Source organism: Oryza brachyantha, chromosome 5 (genome assembly GCF_000231095.2).
Source record: "Oryza brachyantha chromosome 5, ObraRS2, whole genome shotgun sequence".
In the NCBI taxonomy this organism is placed as follows: Eukaryota; Viridiplantae; Streptophyta; class Magnoliopsida; order Poales; family Poaceae; genus Oryza; species Oryza brachyantha.
Window position 1 is genome coordinate 9,282,032 of NC_023167.2, and position 22,077 is coordinate 9,304,108.

General features: G+C 38.9%; 1 protein-coding gene across 1 annotated transcript; it reads right to left on the reverse strand.

Annotated features, from left to right (window-relative positions):
• Positions 1 to 914: 914 nt before the first annotated feature.
• On the reverse strand, positions 915 to 5,087 carry LOC102710874 (trans-cinnamate 4-monooxygenase). Its single transcript, XM_006654197.3, has 3 exons — positions 4,225 to 5,087; positions 2,827 to 2,948; positions 915 to 1,773 (listed from the first exon to the last, which is right to left on the reverse strand). Exons 1-3 carry the CDS (start codon positions 5,007 to 5,009, stop codon positions 1,178 to 1,180), a joined length of 1,503 nt encoding a protein of 500 aa, XP_006654260.2. The 5' UTR covers positions 5,010 to 5,087; the 3' UTR covers positions 915 to 1,177.
• Positions 5,088 to 22,077: the final 16,990 nt, after the last annotated feature.

Genomic DNA, 22,077 nt, shown 5'->3' on the forward strand with positions numbered 1-22,077 from the left:
GCAAAACCACCTTTATCCTTTCTGACAGTGCTATATCTTTGCCTTATGAGCTATGTTCACTCCAACATCATCATAAATCCATTCAAACTATCGCAACAAAATAACCTTGAGCTACAACAATCTTAAATAAATCTGAGTCCAATTTTGAAATGTTGTATATATTAACTAAAATATAATCGTTACCATCCTGCTATAAGAACACGATTAAATGTTATATATATTTATATATATATATATTCACAGAAACACATATCAACTAAAGCAGTGACGGTAAAACAACAAACTCACCACATGTAGCTTGTTTTATATATTCTCTTTATTTGTGAATAGAAGCTATTTTTAGGCTTCTCGAATCTTTACTAAGTGAACAATTTTACCATTCATGAATAAATAACTCTAGGATGAAAATTTACTCTCAAAATTTTTGCATTTTGAGGTAGAAAGTACCTAAATGTACCAAATTTTACACTATGAAAGGTTCTACGGCTTGGAGGAAGATCTTTCCTATCTTTCGAGATCCACCCTACAATATGGGGTCAAAAAACCAAAAAAATAAGCGATTCGTTTTTAGCCCTTATAAAAAAAAACGGATTCTTGAACCTCTTTCACGCTCATCTTAGTTTTTCTCAACACTGATAAAATTGCTGTTACTAATTATACAAGTCCTTTGAGAACTTTTAGGCATTTTTTTTTACAATTTCTTCCATGTTTTCCCTTGTTGATTTGTCAAATAAATTCCACTACGCTTTTAAAAAAATATTTATCATTTCTTGATTCTTATGCACAACAAATCTGAAATAGCCTTGTCTAGTATCAAAGTTAGCAGAGATTTTGGTCCCTGCCGACCTTGAGCTGCAGTGATGCAATTGTATATAAATGAGATGATTGTAGATCACAATTCACGCCATAAAATGTGTGATCTCCACGAAGTATAAATATCCAAAAATAATGTCTATTGCAGTATTCGATCGGGCAGTATAGATTACCAATAATTAAGTTTGCACCAACAAGTTAAAAAAAAACAAAGTAAATCTACAGCAACAGGTGCCTCTCAGAACACACACATACCCACCAACAAAAATACAAGCATTTTTTTTAGTGCAACATGACCTGCGGAATACGCAGCAGATGACTCGACCTATGGATCGACTCGAGTTTAGGTCCAGTAGCCGTGCGTCTAGGCCTCGAGGGGCTTGCAGACGACGGTGGCGTGCTTGAGGATCTGGTTGCTGAACTGGCCGGGCTTCTCGGTGGTGTCCACCTTGTCCAGCCCCGGCGGCGGCAGCAGCTGGAAGCTCTGCACGAGGCGGCCGAGCGTGATGCCGATGATGGGCAGCGCGAGGATGATGCCCGGGCAGCTCCGGCGGCCGACGCCGAACGGCACGAACCGGAAGTCGTTGCCGTGCGCCTCCACGGCCTTCTCCTCCTCCAGGAACCTCTCCGGTCGGAACTCATCGGGCCGCACCCACCGCTTGGGGTCGTTGGCCAGGAACCACGCGTTCACCAGGATCTTGGACTCCGCCGGGATGTCGTAGCCGGCGAGCTTGCCGTCGTTCAGGTTCATGTGCGGCACCAGCAGCGGGATGGCCATGCGGAGCCGGAGGGTCTCCTTCACCACGGCCTGCAGGTACGGGAGCCTCTCCAGGTCCGGCTCCGTCACCGGCGCGCCGCCCAGCACCTCCGCGATCTCCTCCCGCACCTTGGACTGGATCGACGGGTGGTTCACCAGCTCCGCGATGCCCCACTCGATCGACCACAGCGTCGTCTCGATAGCTGCAAATTTACAAAAGACACTTCTTAATATCATTTTAATTTCTTTATATAATTTTTGCAAAAAACAATCCAGCCAGATTAAACGTTTCTGCTAGGTTTGACCTGCAGTGCTGTTTTGTATTGATCCAATCAAAACGGTACTACCGCGTAATTCTTAGGTGGTGTTTAGATTGAGAAAATTTTATTTTTGGGAGAAGTGTCACGTCAAATATTTGACCGGATGTCAGAAGAGGTTTTTGGACACGAATGAAAAAACAAATTTCACGGCTAGCGTAAAAACTGCGAGACGAATTTTTTGAGCCTAATTAATCCGTCATTAGCACATGTTGGTTACTGTAGCACTTATGGCTAATCATGGGCTAATTAGGCTCAAAAGATTCGTCTTAAGATTTCTTTTATAACTGTATAATTAGTTTTTTTAGCTCATCTATGTTTAATGCTTTATTTAGGTGTCCAAAAATTCGATTTGATGTTTTAGGAGAAAATTTTGGGAACTAAAGAAGGCCCTGTAATAAAAATGTTTGGTATGATAGCCGCCTATCATATGCCCAATGACTCTGTGTAATGCACATGTGCTGATTAATTAAAAATATTATCAGAGTTAGGTGATGGTTACCTTCACTAAGACTTGGTTAATCGTGCATGCCACTACTACAGTTTACACAAAGAAATGGTCCTCCATACCAAGAACATGGCAACCTGACTATACTTTTTATTTAACCAACACATACTTTAACCATAACCGGTCATGACAATCTTAAATATGATCCATACTTGGTGTTTTTAACCATAAAGATGTGTTTGTCTTGGTAGAAAATGTCATTTCAATATAGGCTGGTCCTGACCTCTTTTTTCTCTAAACAAAAGTCATAGCGTACTCTGTTCCTTTCAAGTACTACTAGTAAAAACTCACACTCTGTCAAAACTAGATATGAACTTATATAATATGAAATATGCTTAACTACTAAGTAGCACCCAATCCATAGTTAGGAGGATAAAAATTAAGCTAAGGGCAGACTTAAAGTCAAATCCTGCACGGAATAAGCCACGTACCAGCAACGTTGATGTTCTCGACGATGTAGAGGACGTTGTCGTGGTTGATCTCGCCCTTCCTCTCGGCCTCGAGGATGTGGTCCATGGCGCACCGGATCTCACCAGTCTGGGCCATCACTTTCCTGAAAAACGCACAAGCAAGCGCCAATTTGTCAGTCCAACAGCTCATGCGAAGCTTCGCGCACACAGCTAGCAGCGTATCAAAAAGTCATCAGTTTTTCCATTTCAATTCGGTCGAGAAACCGGGAATGCAAGCTGCAAATTGCTTTTTTTTTTAAAGAAAAGGGATAGCTACACTGCATGTTGTTGTTTAGCACCATTGATTGATCCAATCAAGGAGGATTAAATTAGTCATTAGTCAATTATGCACTACTACTGATCGAGCAGAAACTGGAGAAATACTGCTCGAAAAGTCTTAAACTTTTTGTGAGTATATGTTTTCATCACTGGCTGAGCACATGGTGGATCTGCTCCATTTGCAAAGAACAAGCGTGTTTGCGAGATTGATTATCGGTCACTGGTAGAGTCCCTGTCGCCGTCGGTGCTTCCGTGATGAGGTAGGACTTTGCCCAAAACCTAAGCTTTCAGCTGGTTGGCAAGAAAAGCAATCTGCTGGTCACATGATGTGCGGCTCACCTACTCATCAAACTTTGCATATGCTCAGGAAGGGGAATTCTGAACATTATTCAACCAAGGTTCAGAACCTGAGTTTTGCGATATGTGGATGCGTATAGACTATAGAGTTGTAAAAGTTTAACCGGAGGTTTACTTCAAACTGTATAATTATTTGTGACGGAAAGGGCAACCTCAGAAATGCTTTTCAGCGTTAGTCCTGGTGCATGGTAGGTGGTATATGCCAAAATTAACAAATTTAATTACTAGGCCCCAAAGCTAAACAACCGTGACGGGGACATGGGGTGGTAGCTGGGCTCTGTGCGGCACAGGCTGAGTCAAGCCGTCTTGCACAACCAGAAATTTGACCTTGCAGCTACCTCATGCCAGTGATTGATGCCTACCCAAACAGATCTGAGCCACAATATACAACTACTACTAGTATACCGGCACCAATGACAAAGGCTCATCCGGTTCATGCCACCCGACGCATTGCATCATGCATGCAACCAAACAACGAGTCAGGCTCACCTACCACCAAACACCAAACCACCACAAGGATGCAATGATGCGTGATGAGTAGCAGTAAAGAAAAGAAGAGATCGAATCGAACCGAGGAGTAAAAGAAAAGTACTCCACTGTTTGAGGATTAGTTAAGCAGAGGATTTATTTATGGTTGCGGATTCTTGGAGATGCAGTGGGTAATTAATTCAGTTGACGGATCAAGCGAATTGAATCGAATGGAATGGAATGGAATGGGAGGGAGGGAGGGAGTGCAGTGCTTACTTGCGTTCCTGGACGAAGTGGTCCTCGAAGAGCTTCATGCGCTGGGACTTGAGGTCGTAGCAGCGGGCGAGGTAGCGGCGGAGGAAGGGGCGGAGGACGGGGATGAAGTCGCCGTAGTTGTACTCGAAGCTCTGGGAGAGGCGGCTGCGCTCGGCGTTGAAGGCTTTGAGCTTGTTGAAGAGCGGGTCGTCGACGCTGTCGAAGCGGCGGTCGAACATGATGCGGAACATGTCGTTGTACATCATGAGCTGCAGCCGGCGGCGGATCACCACGCCGGAGGTGGCGGCGGCGGGGTCGCGGCGGACGTCCTCCACCACGAGGCGGGCCTCCTCCTCCCACCCGGCGCGGTTCTGCGCCACCACCTTGTTGGTGAAGAAGGGCACCGTCATGATCCGCCGCATCTTGCGCCAGTGGTCGCCGTACACGGTGAACACCATGTCCTGCCCCTTGCCGGTGAAGATGTCGAACACCACGTTCCGCGTCCGCGACCCGAACTCCACGCCCTGCGTGTGGAGCACCTCCTTGGCGAGGTCCGGGCTGGACACCACCACCAGGTTGCGCACCCCCATGCGGAGCAGCAGGATGTCGCCGAAGCGCCGCGCCAGCTCCATCAGGTTACGGTGGTTCAGGTCGTCCCCGACCTGCAGCCAGTTCCCGACGATGGGGGCGCCCGAGGGGCCCGGCGGCAGCCGGAGCTTCTTCCCGGTGAGCTTGGCCACCACCACGGCCAGCACCGCCGCCACGAACAGGCCCAGGAGGACCTTCTCCACAAGGAGAGGATCCATCGCCGCCGCTGCTACCGCTCCTCGAGCCTTCGTGAGAAGATCAGCACGAGTTTGTGTGTTTGGATTTGCTCTGCTCTGCTCTCTGATCTGCTGCGGGGACGAACCAGCGGTGGGGATTATATACAGACGGGTGGGTTGGTGCGGGCCGGGGCGGGCCCACCTGGCGGCGGCATGTGGGCCCGCCAGGCCTTTGGCGCAGATAATCCGTTTTACTGCATTACGGCTCCCTCCTCCCCTCAGGTTTTCTGCGGATCACGTTGACTTTTTATTTACATTTAAACATTTATTTTATTTAAAAAATTTATTTAAATATATAAAATTATAAATTATATTTAAAATTACTTAGTAATAAATTAAATTATAATAAAATAGTTAATAATTATATAAATTTTTTGAATAAGATGAATGGTCAAATGTAGATAAAAAATTAACGGCGTTAAAAAATATCATAGAGAGTATATTATAATTTAAATTTTAATGGAGGATTTCGCGCGCATTTGGAGTAATACGGAAGGAGGGATGGTGCTTCGTGGGGTTGGTGAGGGGTTTGTGTAATTGTAGCGATGGATTGTCGCATTTATTTATTTTTTTTTTGCCATTTTGCAATTTGCAAATGGAGACAGAACGAGGAGTTAGTTGGGAGGCGTTTGAGAGGGGAAAAAAAGGTGGGTGGGTGATGGTGAAGAAGAGGTGGAAATGCAACGGCCACATAGGAGGCATTTCGGCTACAAAGGAGACACACGCCACCTACCCTTCGATTTCTTTTTCTCCTTTTTTGTGTGACGGATGAGTTTTGGAAGATTTTATTGGAATTGATTCAGTTTCTACAAATTTCACTGAAATTACTTCCTTCCAAAAGAGGACTACGTTGATGATACTGGAGAAAGGATAGTTCTTTTTTGTTTATTGCAGAATCCGGATATTAGTTTAGGATCAAGATACTATCTGATTTTTAGAAAAATACGTAACGTCTCGTATGTTTAGATTTATAGTATTAGTATAATCGGTGCAAGTTTCAATATTTTACAATGGTGAAAAGAATATGTTGTACGAATGAAGCAAATAGTACAAATTTTGGTACATTTAGTTGACTTTTCATAAATTTGAGCATAATTGTTTCCATTATTTTCAATCCACTTAGTTTTTTTAATAACATTTTTGCAGGATCGTAGAATCTAGATACGACTTAAAATTTGGTGGGATCACATGAAAGTGAATAGTTAGATCGAAATACTAGGACACTACATAAGATCGGTATCGTTTGGGTTTGGTGCACTGGAATCGAGATAAGTACATGAGGTTCAAACATGGGTAAAAAGAGAATTGCCTATTATTTGATAAGCATAATACCAGGTAAATGGCTTGAAAGATCGTGTGACAATTCATTTGAGGCCAATTCAAGCATTGGCTTAATTAAACGAACGCCCAAAGCATCAATGACGTGGCCAGTTGGACCATGAAATGCCCTTCCATTGAATGATCGTATGTTCTGCGCCATGTATCCCAACAAATCGAGCTCATGTTTCCAACGCCAAAATGTTGCGGACGCGTGGGTCTTCTGCAACCAGTAGATGTGTCGACAACGACTATTTGAATTGCTGAAGCTGCTACAATCCAAATTAATGCTGCCGCAAGAGCTTACCTTGGCATAAGACCAGTCTTAGGGAGAGTTTTATGTGCTATAAATAGAATGTCATGTAGATATTTTTAATAATCTGTCAGTGTATTAATGAAGGAAGATGAAATAAGTTTTATGGAGATGAAACCCTGGATGCACAGTTATCTAGATAACTTGTATTTTGCATGTAACCTAGGAAATAACAATAAATAAAACTATGTAGAGAGAGGGATGTTTTATTCTATTTCCAAACATTTTTAGATGACATGTCACTCTATTTAATCGTTTCCATGAAACTTCCATTGAGAATGGCCTAACAGCGTTAGATCAAAATCAAACAGAACATTTTTATCAAATCTCATAAAAAGTTCTTTTATGTTTCTTTTTTTCAGAAAGCATTAGTTAAATTTGCTGAAAAGCTAAGGCTATAAACTCTGTTGCCGATGGTTTTCTAGCATCCAGCCCAAATCTGATGACGTGATATAAAATATATGTAATACTTTTTTAGTAAAATAAGAATAAAAATATAAGATATATATATGTCTACTTCACCGAGTTTTGCTCCAAAATCGAAACATTTTCATTTGCGATAAAACCAAAAACGTTATGAATGGCAGACGGAGCATAGAAGAAGAGAGATGACAGAGGGCATTCTACTAACCAAAACAAATGTGCCACTAAAGTGAGGTTGACATTACGCAGTTGATTACGAAATATATATATATATATATATATATATATATATATATGAGAATCTGTTATCTGTCTAATAATGGTTGGACTGAGTGTCTGAGAGGAGACACTTACCAAATGTTCAGCTCTTAGGTTGGACCATTTCAATCAAACTTCACGGTCCTTTTTGTGTTAGGTGAGCGGCGACAATGGTCACTTGGTCAGCACCTAAATTTATATACAGTTCTAATATCAGCATGTTTCCTTGCACAGTTTATGCCTGACCGGTTCAGATTACATCAGATAAAAAAAGAGAATAATATCTCTAGGCCTTTAATTTGCGTGAGTTCATATCTCGAGTTTCAACCATCGCCATCGAAACATGGCGAATTACATTGGATACACCAACAGAAATTGAATTTGCAAATTTGATGCGAGAATCATCTACAGCGAATTAAGGTACTCAGTTACAAACTCGCAACCATTTTTTATAACGAAAATCCCTAAACTATTGTGGTAGTCTGATTACCACTCTCAATTTCAATACCAGACATTTTGCATCGTTGAACTATTCAAATAAGACGAATTATCCCTAAATCGAACCAATTATCCCCTAGTTCAATCTAGTCAGCAAAAACAATTAAAAACAATGGGCACACCTATTAGTCTTTCCTCTTCTTATTTCCTCCCCCACACCTCCTTAGATCCTTCCTTTGCTCCCTCGCTATTACCACCCTCCACATCGATCGAACTTCACCCGCACACTTCCTTTTCATTCTCATGGAGTTAACAGCTGGAACTATCTCAAGCTCTAGTATGGAGGAAGGAGGGGCTTTGAGCTCTCCACATGCCCCACCCCAACTGGTCCCGTGGATGGTAGAGAAAGGATTGCATCGACATGGAGGAAGAAGTAAGGATGTGGCACGTCCGGACAAGGGACATGACTTACAAGATGGCTGAGTAGAAGGAGGAATCAAAGAGGAGGCTGTGGTGTGCAATGTGAGTGTTTATCTCAACATGATTTTCCATGGTGATTATTTGTAGGGACGTTGGGAGAGGAGGCTTAGAAAATTTCATAATTGCCAGCCTCCTTGGAGCTTCAGGTCACTGTTGCCATGGGGAGTTTGGAGATCCCCATGCACTGATTGGGAGACAAAAGTATAGATAGAGAGAAATGTCAAGAGGGGTGGACCTAGGGGGTGAGCTCACAGTACTCTGATCGGGAAGCCAAGGAAGGAGGGGATAGCCATGTAGAATTGTTGTGGTGACACCACCGACAATGGAGCCTATTAGAGAGTAGAGAGAGAGATGTATTGCGTATCTAGGTTATTGTATTGAGCCTCAAGGGGCCGGTATATATACGAGTGTATGGAAAGGAGATAAGAAAAGATCAACAGATAAGGAATGACTCGAAACGACTCAATCATATCCTAATAATCATCTAACTACCATACACTCTAGTATCCTCCATGGTCAAAGCATGAGCAGCGCGGATATTTAGACTAGAGATGAAGCCAACAAGAATACTAAATAACAATGATAGCCCTTTGTGTTGTAGTCGACGTAGCCAATGAGGAAGCCAAGCCATAGGGCCACAATAGGCGCCATGGCGTGGTATTGAGCATGCAAGATAGCGCTGCAAACACAAATGCGCGAGGATGTGCTGGAGATGATGACGGTGGTGCAATCACGACAGTCATGGAGGAAGATGACACCGAAGAGTCAATGTTGTTGGACCAACAAAAGATGAGGCATCAAGCCAAAGTTGCCTAGCCTAGGGACGACTCAGGATGAACACATGCAATAGTGTTTCCAGCAACTTGTGGTGCAAGGGATTGAATCATCATAAACCTTGTGCCATTGTTGAAGGGAACCAATAGATAAGGCCTCCAAGACAATTGCGGTGCACATAGTGACATATAGGAAGAATTGTCGGTGCAGCCCAGTTGTCGGAGAAGGGGAAAGTGTAGCTGAGGAAGAAGACAAGGTTGGCAACGAGTGTACTAGCAGGTGAAGATAAATAAGTGAGACCAATGGCCTAAACATCGATGTCTATAGCCGATGTAGACATCGGTGACAGTGATAGCTAGAGCGGTGACAGTGATAGCTAGAAGAAGATGGGGGCAATGATGCTCAAAATAGATGAAGAACTCGATGGCTGATGACCAATGCAGATGATAAGGATATCAATGCGCAATTGGCAGTGAAGACAATGAAAGCCGCAACGCAGCCACCCGAGGAGACACAGGTCCAACACCATGTCGATGTGGGTGTGGGCGACCATGGGTGGGACACTATAGTTTCAAGGGACAACACAGTGGTAGGCGAATGCTTTGTGGTGGTGCTCGTACATGACGACATTTGGTCGAAGGAGTCGTTGACGTCGGATGCTTCATCAATGAACAAGTCGACGATCAGAGAGACAACATGGCAAAACTGGAGGTGGTACCGATGTCGAAGTAGAATGGAGGTCGAAGAGATGGTGGGCAATGCTGGGCAGGGACCTTGGTGCCGGGAGGCAAGGACCTTGGCCGAGGGCATCGTGGCGGAGACCCACGGGGCTAGGGATCAAGCCTCAGGCAGGGAGTGTCGGGGCAGAGACCTTAGGATAGAGTGTCCACATGGAGGCCTCAAGATGTTGTTTCACGATGTTGGGGGCGGAGGGGTAGTGCGTCGTGGTCCTTGGGGCTTGGCAGAGCAGAGTCATTAGGGAGGAGGCCTTAGGGCTGGGCATCGGGCGTTGGGGCAGAGGCTACTAGGGTGGGGCCTCAATGATGGGATGGTCTCCGAAGGCAACGTGAACGATCAGGACAAAGTAGCGATGACAGGGGCTCTGGAAGCGGCGTTGCCCGGTGAGGACGAGGGCTCTGAAGGTGGCGGTGCCTAGAGAGGATGGGGCAATGATGGCCAGGCCATGCGCTAGGATTAGATGACCGCGCCGGAAGAGAGAGTCGAGGAATGCTACTATTGCGTGATGACACGATGAAGGAAGAAGGTGAACTAGAGACTCTCAAGTGGATGAAGATTGATGCATCTCAACAAGGAAGAACATATGGATCGGAGAAACATAGAAAAATTATAAGAATAACTGTTTGGATCAAGTGCATTTATGTAAATGCAGGTATTAAAAGAGAGATAGACATAAAAACAATATTTCCAAGAGGTTGGACCTCATGTTGAAAATCCCCTAAAATTCCTATTTTTTGACACATTCGTAAGAAATTTCAAAGGAATTTAGAAGAGGTGTTCCTTTGTTCCAATGGGCCGTATAGACATTTTTTCCATATTAATCTAATCTTTCAAAATTACACCAAAATTTCTTATTTCTTAAGGAGTCCTCAGAGAGGTTATTTGTACGGTGTTAAAAGTTGAATGACATAGAATGTCTAGTAATATTAGAGTTGAGGAGAATAAATTGGATTGTCACAATAGTTCAGGTGGTTGTTCCTACTTGCTTTCTCTTCATAATCATATGCAATTTTTAGATGGACAATTTAAGGTGCTCCCTTTCCTAATCGTTGGTTATTCATGTTTTGTCATACTATAACCCAACAATGTACACAACAAATACTTTCACTCAATTTTCTATAGCAGTACATCTCAACACGTATGCAGGCTGCACATTTCCTACTGCAGATGTATATATGCAAAGCACTCGCCAATTTATTAACAAAAACAGAATAGGCTAAAAGGCAGTCAATTATTTATTAGAAAGCCAGTCAATTGTATTTTTAGCTTAATATTGCAGAATTTGATACATCCATGCAGCTGGACCGAATAGACATGTGAGATTGAGCATCACTGTTGCCATCAAGCAGAGGGTTCAATAGATGTCCTCTAAAGTTATCTGAAAAATAAAGACAATTGAATCCACACCGGTGCACTTCTTCTGCCCATACAAAAAACTACATTTGTACCAAAACAATTCATTTTTAACCTGTAAAGTTTGTCTCCAAAAAACTACATTTGTACCTTTTTACCTACCAACCTACCAAGCGTCTACAAATCGAGAAGTTTTCCTTCAAGCACTTTACCTACCACTTCACAATATTACTTTTTTATCCATATATTTTGCAATTTTACTCGTACCATGTATCAAATTTGCCCCCCCCCCCCCCCCAGAAAAAAAAACTGATAGAGAAAAAGATTGTCCAAAAAATAGACCTAAACATTCACGTATTGACCTAAACATGAGAAGCAAAGCATTTTAAATGACAAAATACTCACTTCGCGTTTAGGGCTTATTCGGTTCATATGATTTCTAAATCATAAAAATAGAAAAAATAAGATAGGAATGCATGTTCAAACATATAGAATTGAGAAACATAAGAATTTTTACTCCTTTTTTCCTATATTTTGCCCCCAATAGTGGAGAGATAGGAAATTTTTCTATAGTTTTCCTTAGGTGTATTTTTTTGAAACGAACGTTGCTACAATATACAGTCACATGATTTTATATTCCTGTACATTTTTCATTGACAAATCCTTTAAAATGAATAGACCGTTAGTGGTGAGAACTTAGTAGGCCCACCCCTCCAAAACTTATATTGCTTGCTACAAACCCCCCTAACCAAATCTACCGTTAGAATCCAATCCACGTTAAAAACATTAGGCCACGCATTGACATCGATGCTGGGATTCTGTATGGACTACCTGGTTGGAGAAGTGGGATACTACAAAGCAACAAGCATTGCACGGCAGTATGCATCCATAATAAATACTTCACAGGATCAATGAAACATGCCTTGGTGGTGTTCTTTTGAAGATTATTGGTGAACGATTATATGATTTTATAATAGCTATTTAATGATAGAAACAACAAAATCAACTACTACAAAGTTGAAAATCTACTCTAGAAATATGAGATGATTAACTTTTCTATGAAAATATTTTGCAAAAAAGACATTGTTTAGCAGTTTTGGAAACATGTGTAAAAACCGAGAAAAAAATCTGAGAAAAATCGACCCTAAAGAACGCTACCATTCAATCTCTGATCAAAAGGAAGACCACCTAGACGTAGGCCGCGTTCGGCCACATGGCTAAGTTATCTAATCCCTCTCTTTTTTTGCGTGCATATCTCCCGAACTGCTAAACGGTTTATTTTTTTAAAAAAATTTTATATAAGAAAGTTGTTTTAGAAAATCATATTGATCTATTTTATATTTTTTAATAATTAATTATTAAGTACTAATCTATTACTACGTTTTTCGCGCCGGATAAGTAACGCTCTCCACCCCCACTCCCGAACGCGGCCTTAGCTAGATAAACTAAGCCTAAACAACAAACCTGTCTTTTTTTTTTATAAAAGTCTAGTTCTGGAATAAAAGAAAAGGTCATATGTGACTCTCGACTACTTTCTGCTGCAACCCTATAGTAGGATTACTATTTAGAAAACTTTAATATATAAGTTGTAATCTGCTATATTGCACTGTCATCTTGAAATCGATGGAGCATGTTGGCCACATATATGTAAAAAATGAAAATATTTGGTAACTGCTATATAGAAATGGCATACTGACATTGTGCATGGAAGATACTTTTGTATTGTTCTACTATTAATAACAGTTATATATAACTAGAAAATATATACCCTATTTATTTTATATTGTTAGACTTTCTAGCTCTGTCTACATTCATCATTGATCCACGTATATGATTTTTATATGTTTATAGATTCATTAGCGGCTAAAAACTGAACAGGGGAGTAGTAAAATAAATGTCTTAAGAAGATAACAACAATGGAGGAAATAGCAAAGAATCAAGGGACTAATTACTAAAGCTGAAATTTATTAAATGAACAGTTTATCTTCTCAGCTCCAACAGAGTTCAAATTGCAAGAAAACTGAATGAAATATATTCATGGTTTTAAGGTGAGGGTGAAGTCTGCGGGTTTAGAAAATATAAAAGTTCTACGAATAGTTGATCATGGTAAATAGTACTTTCTCTGTCAAAAAAACCAATTCTCTGTTTTTCGTGTCCAACGTTTGACCATTCGTCTTATTTAAAAAAATTTAGGAAATTAGAAAAAAATTAGTCACACGTAAAATACTATTCATGATTTATTATCTAATAAAAACAAAAATATCAATCGCAAAATTTTTTTTAATAAGACGAAGAGTCAAAAATTATAGGTGAAAAGTGAAAAAATTGGTTTATTTTGGGACGGAGGGAGTATGTGATAACAAAATTTATGAAAGAAAGTTAATTGGAGGTTCGCACTAGAAAACAGTCAAATAACTTTGCAATGAGTATTATGCTGTTGATGGAATACACAATAAATTCACGGTTTTATTATATTTTTGCAATTCATTTTTTATCAAATTTTAGTGCAAAGTGACGAGTATTAATTGTTTTGTTGATGCACTACATTATAAGATTGTGATGTTGATGGCATATATTTTAAATATATTTATACTTGTTATAATGCTTTAACCTGGGAACATATATGTTACATTATATATATTATCAAATGTTTTGCCTAAAATCCCAGTTGTCCAAACGATAGCAAAAGCCATGCATGCCAAAATTGCCTCACTTTCAATCATTTTTTTACATTGTTTCACTTCCCATCAAACAAATTGATTTTCGATCGGTTGATTTCCATTCTCGGTTTTCTCTAAACCAGCCATTTGAATTCAAATTCGATTTGAAAAACTTGATATTCTTTGATTGGATGCATAATTGTACCCACTGGCATTCAAATGTTAGTGTCCCATGAATATTAAGAAGACTAGCTACACATAGGAATTTAAGTACTCCCCCAATCAAAAAAAAAAAGATTCATAAAATCTGCAACATTGAAACTTTAGAAGGATGAGAAAATACCATAATAAGCCTTCTAAATATAAGGGTGTGTTTAGTTGGTGAAAATTTTTGGGTTTAATTATCACATCAGATATACGGACACATATTTTAAGTATTCAACGTAGTCTAATAACAAAATAAATTACATATTCTACCAGGAAACTGTAAATGAATTTATTGAGCCTAATTAATTCGTCATTAGCAAATATTTACTGTAGCACCGTATTATCAAATCATGACACAATTAAGCTTAAAGGATTCATCACACGATTTACACGCAAGCTGTGTAAATGGTTTTTTCATCTACATTTGTGTCTAAGTAAGGGTTTTTGAAGAGATAAGATTTATCGATTTATAGAGTGGTGTAAATTATTCCATCTGTTTTAAAATGTACACTTTTCTATGATTTAAATTATATATCCGAATATATGTTTTTTGGCACAATTCAAAGTATCACTTTTTCATCAATCAAGTATTCAAAATTCTTTCCATTCCATTCACACCTACTCTCCCACTAACATCTATTTCTCATTTACTTGGAGACGCCACAATTTTTTTTTAATCTTATTTCATTCTAAGCAACCTAAAAATACTTAAATTTTACAACAAATACAATAAGAGCATAGAAATTGATTTATTTTGAAACAATATTTAATCTCTCGAAAATAATTTCTGTTGGGACAAACAAGTTAGATCAAAGATTTTCCGTTAGCTTCCATCGCGGCAGGGATGCACATTTATGATATTGTGGGTACGCGTACGTTCAGGATGATGAGGGGTAATTGTTTTGCTATTTCACGGTATATTTGCAAACAAAAAATAATTTATAAATAAAACTTTTATATAAGTATTCTTAGTGATCTAAAAGACAATGCTATAAAATAAACTTTGGTGAAAAACCTCAAAATTAAGGATCTGCCCAGTGATCAAATGTTTGAAAATTTTTTGTTCCATCAATCAAATCCGGTCAATGATACTGGATGATAATTTAAAAACATGCACGCAATTAAAAAGCCCATACACGCCCTCTCTCCTTAGCCCCATACATTGCACGCGTGTTTGATAGGAGAAAAAAAATAAAAGGTTTGATCAGTAGAATACAGAATTAATTTTAAATTTATAGTTAAAAATTTAAATTTTAGCTTATAAGCATAAGCATAATTGGGCGGATGTATGCCCACGTCTTTCACATGATAAGTAAAGGCAGAGATGGCATCTGTAAATCCTGACCGCGGGTCTGTGTTAAGTTGAACATGGACTTCCGGCCTGGGCTTCAATGATATCGACGGAAAGCAAATTAACCCAGTTGGAGGAGCCGGTGTGTTTGGTTGGTTGGGGGTAGGTATGGTACGGCTGCTACCCAAAATGGCAGGAGGAGATCGAGCCACAGGATGCCATGCTGACTGCTATAACCATCATTCATTTCGTTGGTGCCTGCTACGACCTTCATCCCATAATTACATCATTATTCATTCATTTATCTTATTTAAAAAATTTATATAAAAACTTAAAAAAATTAGTTACTCATAAAGTACAATTCATGTTTTATCATCTAGTAAGAATAAAAATATTAATCACAAAAAAATTTTAAATAAGACGAAGAGTTAAAATATTGTTTAAAAAACTGAAAAATGATCGGACGGAGACAGTAGGAAACAATCAACGAGCTAGCGTCCATATATGTGAACCCGTGATGAAAAAGATTTCCTAGGTAAGAGCACTAGCTTAAGCCGTATCGGGGTCATTGGTTGGTGGCGAGGCATGCAGTCAAAAGTGGTAGTAGTGGTCGCAGATACAGATGGAGTGCATAGTGTGTTTTTAGCCGACGCACGCAATTTGTATATATATTCGTGAAGGAGCTGACGAGGTGCGTGACGAATTGTGTGTGTGTGTGTGTTTTTTTTTTTGTTTCCGTCCACCACTTGTGCAAGTAACATGTGGCCACCTACCGCGACGCCCAGGTGGCCGGTAGACAATATTTGGCTGGTCACTTCGTGCTTATTGACTCCATCCCATTTATTTTATTTCACGCAATTAATTTTTGGTTTACGTTTAATCATTTGTCTTATTAGTATCTTTTCATAATCTGATTTTTTATTAAAATTACTTTAAAAATAATTTACAATTTTGTATATTTATAAAAAAAGAGTTTTTTCATCCTTAAGAAAGTACGATGATGTACCAAATTTTACATAAAAAATAGTGATACCTCTTGCTACTTCCTAAGAATGGTAAAATAGCTAAAAAATATAAACAAGATAAATAATTAAATACAAATTTAAAAGTTATCGGAGGAACTGAAAAACAATTAATATTGATCTGCCGCTTTTTATCATTGGTCAAACTTTGGAACTTGCACATCTATACTCACAAGGTGGGTGTAGCAACTACCTGTGTTGCTGTGGGAGCTGTGTCCTGTGTGGTGCATCATACGTGTACATGTACCTTTTCTTCTAATAATATATACGTGTGCAGGTACTTCTCCGGCTATGTATTATATTTCCCACTGTTCAGGGCCAAAAAAAGGAAAACGTTTGTCGCTAGCTAGTACAGTATATTCTTTTGACACTTGTATCAGGTTTCCAAATAGAAAACAGGGTTGAGTTATCCACGGTGGTTACAAGTTTTGTAAATCTTGAATCACTGACTGACGAGAACATGGTAGACTAGGAGTCTCGTTATTTCGCTTCTGATTATGCTTATGAGATAAAAGTTAAATTTATAATCTTAAATTTAAAGCTAATTTGAGATTTCTTTTCATCCTATTTTATTTTTTAGTTTTTATTTCATTAAAAATACATATATAAAAAGTTTTATTTATAAATTATTTTTCTTTGGAAATATGATGTTTTGCTTTATTCTAAAAAGAAAACAATCTTCGTGAAAAAAATAAGTTTGTCTTTCTAGTTTTAAATTCAACTACAACGTAAACTTATTTTACACGTAGCAAGTATATGTTCTATGTATTTTTTTTTCTTTCATGGACATGGAATAAGATAATGAGATGTTGAATGTTTTCATTTGCAAACATGAAATCTGGCATTATTAGTTTATAACAGAAAAACATCCATTTTACATCCATAAACTTTCATAAAAAAATAAAATTAATCTCTAGATTTCAAAATCAAATGTTATGTCTTCCTCAACTTCTCATCCTACTAGCCAATTGCCCGTGCATTGCAACGAGATTTTATATTTTGTCCGGTCGGGGGTCTAATTTAGACTTTTTTTGTCCAACTTTCGGCCTGTTCGGCCTTCTTTACGCACGCACGAACGAACGCCCTCGCGCACCTAGGCCGCAACCAGGCCGCGAAATCCTCCCTCCCCCCTCGCGTGCCCAGTTGGGTCGTATTTACCCCTATCATTCTTGGCTGTCTAATCTAGGGTCATGCAATCAGACGGCCGGCAGGCGAGATAAAACGCCTCGAGACCCAACCGCCGCGGCCTCAAACCCTAACCCTAGTAGACGCCTTCCATCTCCCTCTCCTCCGATGATCTTCGCCCAGCGCGGCGGCGCTTCTCCTACGGTCGCGACAGCACTCGGCTTCTCGCCGACGCACGTACTCTGGCCGACCTTCGCCCACGTCCCCTTCCCGTCCTCCTTCCTCTCGCCTCCTTGGTTTGCTGGCGACCCTGTCATGCGGCCCCTCACCGGCATGCGTGCTTGCTCGCGAGTGACCGCGCCGCCGTTGAGCGGCCTCGCGATGTTGCCCTTGCTGGCGCCCACACGCATTCGTTGCACAGCGACGGCGCGACCCGGCGATCCGGTGCATCGACCGGCGTCCTTGCCGCCCCCTCTCCAACGGTAGTCAGTGCTCCCTCCTCTCTTTGTAGTCTTTTTTAGAGCCCACGCGTGATTGACTCTAGTCCTCCACCACTAGATCCTTTTTTAGTATGGCACAGATTCACACATTCACACGTATCATCATTTCAAAGCGGTTCGGGTCTGTTTGGAGGAATATCATCATTTCAAAGCGGTTCGGGTCTGTTTGGAGGAATTTAAGATTATGAGAAGCAGCTGGTGAGAAGCTTAACTTCTAATGATCTGAAAAAGTTGGGTTTCACGGCTTGTGACTTGTTGTTTATTTTCTAGATTTTATAGCTTCAGATTCTTAGAAGCTAAATATTGTTTGGAAGAGTTTCCGACTTCTGGCTGCGGGTACCTGTAGCTGTCTCAAATAGGTCGTTCGAGTCAGATGGCATCGTGATTACGGCTAATTGGCTAAATGCGTACCGAGGCCGCTTTCGGCTTGGTTCATTCTAGCGGCTCGTTATCCTAACCATGGATTAGAATGTAATTCTGCATAAAACTCTTTTCTCTTTGGGGGTTAAACTTAACGTTTTGTGAGACAACTGTACTTTATTTCGCACTAATAAATTTATGGACTATACACATGCATGTGAAAAGCGACAATCTGTTCACTATATTTTTGAAGTCCTAATATATTAACGAAATATTAAAGTTATAAATGGATTCCGTCCTCTAGACAACATTACAAGTTTAAAACGTCAATGTCACTTTTACTAGAATATTCTTAATGACATGAAAGACAAATATGCACAAATAGCACCGCATAAATTACATATCACACTTACACATAAGTGAATGCATCTTTGAATACAAGTTTGTAGGATAACGGCGAATTTCTTACCTTATAAAATTTCTATTAAAAATATATCTACTCATCTGTATTGTTTGTGAGTAGTAGGATTTGTACTCTATGCTTTTCCTGATACTACTAAAGTTGGTTAAACGAAGCAGCTTGACAAAAATAAACCGAAAATATCTTATAACACTGGATAGAGCAGAAGTAGTGCGGTAGTGCCAATGTTCAGATGGAGCACTTATAGGTCATTTAGATGGGGTTCACATCGGATATTTGGATACTAAGTATTAAACATAGACTAATAAAAAAACTAATTTCATAAATAAGAGCTAATCCGCGAGACGAATTTTTTGAGCCTAATTAATCCATAATTAGCAAATATTTACGGTAGAATCACATAGGCTAATCATGGATTAATTAGGCTCATTAGATTCATCTCGTGAATTAGTCCAAGATTATGAATGAGTTCTATTAATAGCCTAAGTTTACTATTTATAATAAGTGTCCAAATATCCGATGTGACTAAATGCTAAAGCTTAGCCCCTAAAAATAGCCCCTAAAAACAAATACCCTTTATAGGTTCAAAATTGTTCTTTAGATTTTTCTCGAGTGAATAAGCCAATATGATCCCTAAAGTTTGGTTACAGAGTCAATTTAGTCCGTAGCGTATCAAATCGGTAAAACAAGTCCTAAAATTTATCATTTGGCTTAATATGGTTCTTAAACCCATCGAAAGTGTTATATGGGCATGCCACATCATCCTCGCATGCAAGAGCCGCAATTAAATAACCATTGTATACTTATAACCAAATGAAAAAAAAACCGTAACTGATCATTGCTAAAAAGATCATGCATGTACCAAAATTCATTTAGGTTATCTTGCATGTACTGTATGTATCAGATGATATATATAATCCCCTTAATTATCAGCTAAAATATGCATGTAAACAAAAGCACAACTCTCGAGTAGTTCAGCTATGATTTCTTGCGTTTCCTTTCTTCTAAGTTATAGAATATATCGTGTAAGTAGGAAAAATTAGTTAGCAAATTTTTTACCTAATCAATTAGCGGTACGCATCCCATTCTTTCTATGCTATGATTTCTTTCGTTTCCTTTCTTCTTTCTCCTTTCTTTTTACTACAGTATATAAAGGTATAATGGTTATTTATACTATTACAGAACATCTTATCCGTTACGGATCAATACCCTTATCGATAAAGGTATTGGTTCCATTATACACGAAGGGTTACCGTTATGGGTCAATACCCTTATCGATGAAAGTCATCGGTAACAGGTAACCCTCGTTATCGAAATGTCAACCGTTATAGAAATGATATACTTGTAAGGGGTTATAATTATAAACCTTTACGAAAATACACTGAAAGATAGTTTTTAATTTTAGCTATATAGCATGCTTAGCACCATATATATATATATATATATATATATATATATATATATATATATGGGGTAGTTTAGGATTTGAACTTCCGACCCCCGCCTCCACAGACAATCTAACCATCTCATATATGAAGCCCTTTTAATTGATTATTAATTTTTAAATCATGTAATGTATATTTGAATCTCTATATGACCTTAAATTAAAATGTTCTCAACTACAACCTCTTGACGAGATCTACAACTTTCATATCGGAACCTTCTTGATCCGAGGTCATTTAAAAATTTTAACTATTCATTTTTAAAATATATTTAAATAATTATAACTTATATTTTGGCAACAAAAAAATCAAATTAAAATATAGTCAATTATAAGTTGTAGATAAATTGGCCTGTTTGAGAGAGCTTCTTCTAGCTGTAGCTTTCCCAAAAGCTTCTTCTGCCCAGAAGTTGCACCAAACGGTCCAGCTTTTGAGAATCTGTAGTTACAGATTCTATAAAATGAACTAAGAATCCAGAAGCCGAAGAAGCTGGGTTTAGGAGTTTTTTCAGATTCTCAGAAGCTGGCTACCAAGGAGCAGCTTCTCAGAATCTAAAGCTCTCCAAACAGGCCCATTTATCTACAACTTTATATAGAGCATACCTTCATCCAAGGTCATTAGAAAAATTCAAAAAAACTCATGTATTTTAAATATATCCAATAAATGAGAAATTCAAATCTGGATACGTAAACAATGTCAAATGAGAAAAAAAATTATTACTAAGTTGTAGACCTATACGTGTAAAATACCATATTGAAAAAAAAAATCCGGTCAACGAAAATTGAGTTCCTTCGAGCTGTCAGCAACAAAACGTTGACCTCCACTTCCATAATCTTTTCAAAGGCAATGCATTTTTCTTCCATTCATAAATAATTAATGCGTCATGTTTCTTAGATAGTCGATGCGCGATATATGCTTTCCCGTCGAGTTGAATATATAGACACTGATCAAACAACCCCTATAATATTCTTTATCTTCAGTATCTCTCCACTATATCGTTGTTAAGCTCCTTAGCTATATACTTCATTTACTTCTTGAGCAAATTACACCGGTGGTAACCTCCGTTCGTTCCTAAATATTTAATGTCGTTGACTTTTTATACATGTTTAACCGTTCGTTTTATTTAATTTTTTTTAAATATATAAAGTTATATATATGTATAAAAGTATATTTAGAAATAAATGAAATGATATAAAAATAATTAATAATTATATAAATTTTTTGAATAAGATGAATAGTTAAACGTATATAAAAAAACAATGACGTCAAATATTTATTGACAAAGGAGTACTTGTTAAGTGGCTGCAATTTACTGCACGGACGTGCAAAACACTTGTTTTGGTGCATGAATTTTTGTAGTAAGTGTGAACCGAGGTTAAGATGGCGCACTGGAGCTAATTTTTGTAAGCTACATACCGATTGGACACTGTTGCAACTCATGATGAGTATCTACTATCTAGTCGGCTAGTCCATGTAGAGTTGAAATTGATGTTGTAATTTATATTGGAATTTTCTTTATTTTAAAGATTTAGTCTTAAAAAAAACTGAGAGAAAGCTATGTTCTTTCAGTTGACACATGATGTACAACTAGTTAATTGTAAAAAAAGAATTGTGATTATTTTCAACTTTATGGAGAGAAAATAATTTAGGATTTACACTGTTCTAAGAAAAGTATTCGACACCGACGTGACGTCGTGACGTTAAGTTATTTATGCTATATTTTTATAGTTAAGCTTATGTTTAACCAGCGATCAATTAACAAAGTTCTTCTCATATGTATGTCTATGCAATGTCCAAATTAGTGTCTCATTTTGCAAGGTTATCTATGGTGTTTCGTTGGACTTAGTTCAGATGTACTATGTAAGCTTGTGTACTAAAATAAGCATTTTACAAGTTCATGACTGAATTACACCCACCTCACAAATTTG

What these genes read in the sequence shown, in the direction of transcription:
- LOC102710874 (XM_006654197.3), bottom strand. Translation starts at nt 5,009, where the DNA reads ATGGATCCTCTCCTTGTGGAGAAGGTCCTCCTGGGCCTGTTCGTGGCG. An exon ending in CACTTCGTCCAGGAACGCAA is followed by an intron (nt 2,949 to 4,224) that starts GTAAGCACTGCA and finishes TGCGTTTTTCAG; the next exon opens with GAAAGTGATGGCCCAGACTG. An exon ending in CGAGAACATCAACGTTGCTG is followed by an intron (nt 1,774 to 2,826) that starts GTACGTGGCTTA and finishes GTAAATTTGCAG; the next exon opens with CTATCGAGACGACGCTGTGG.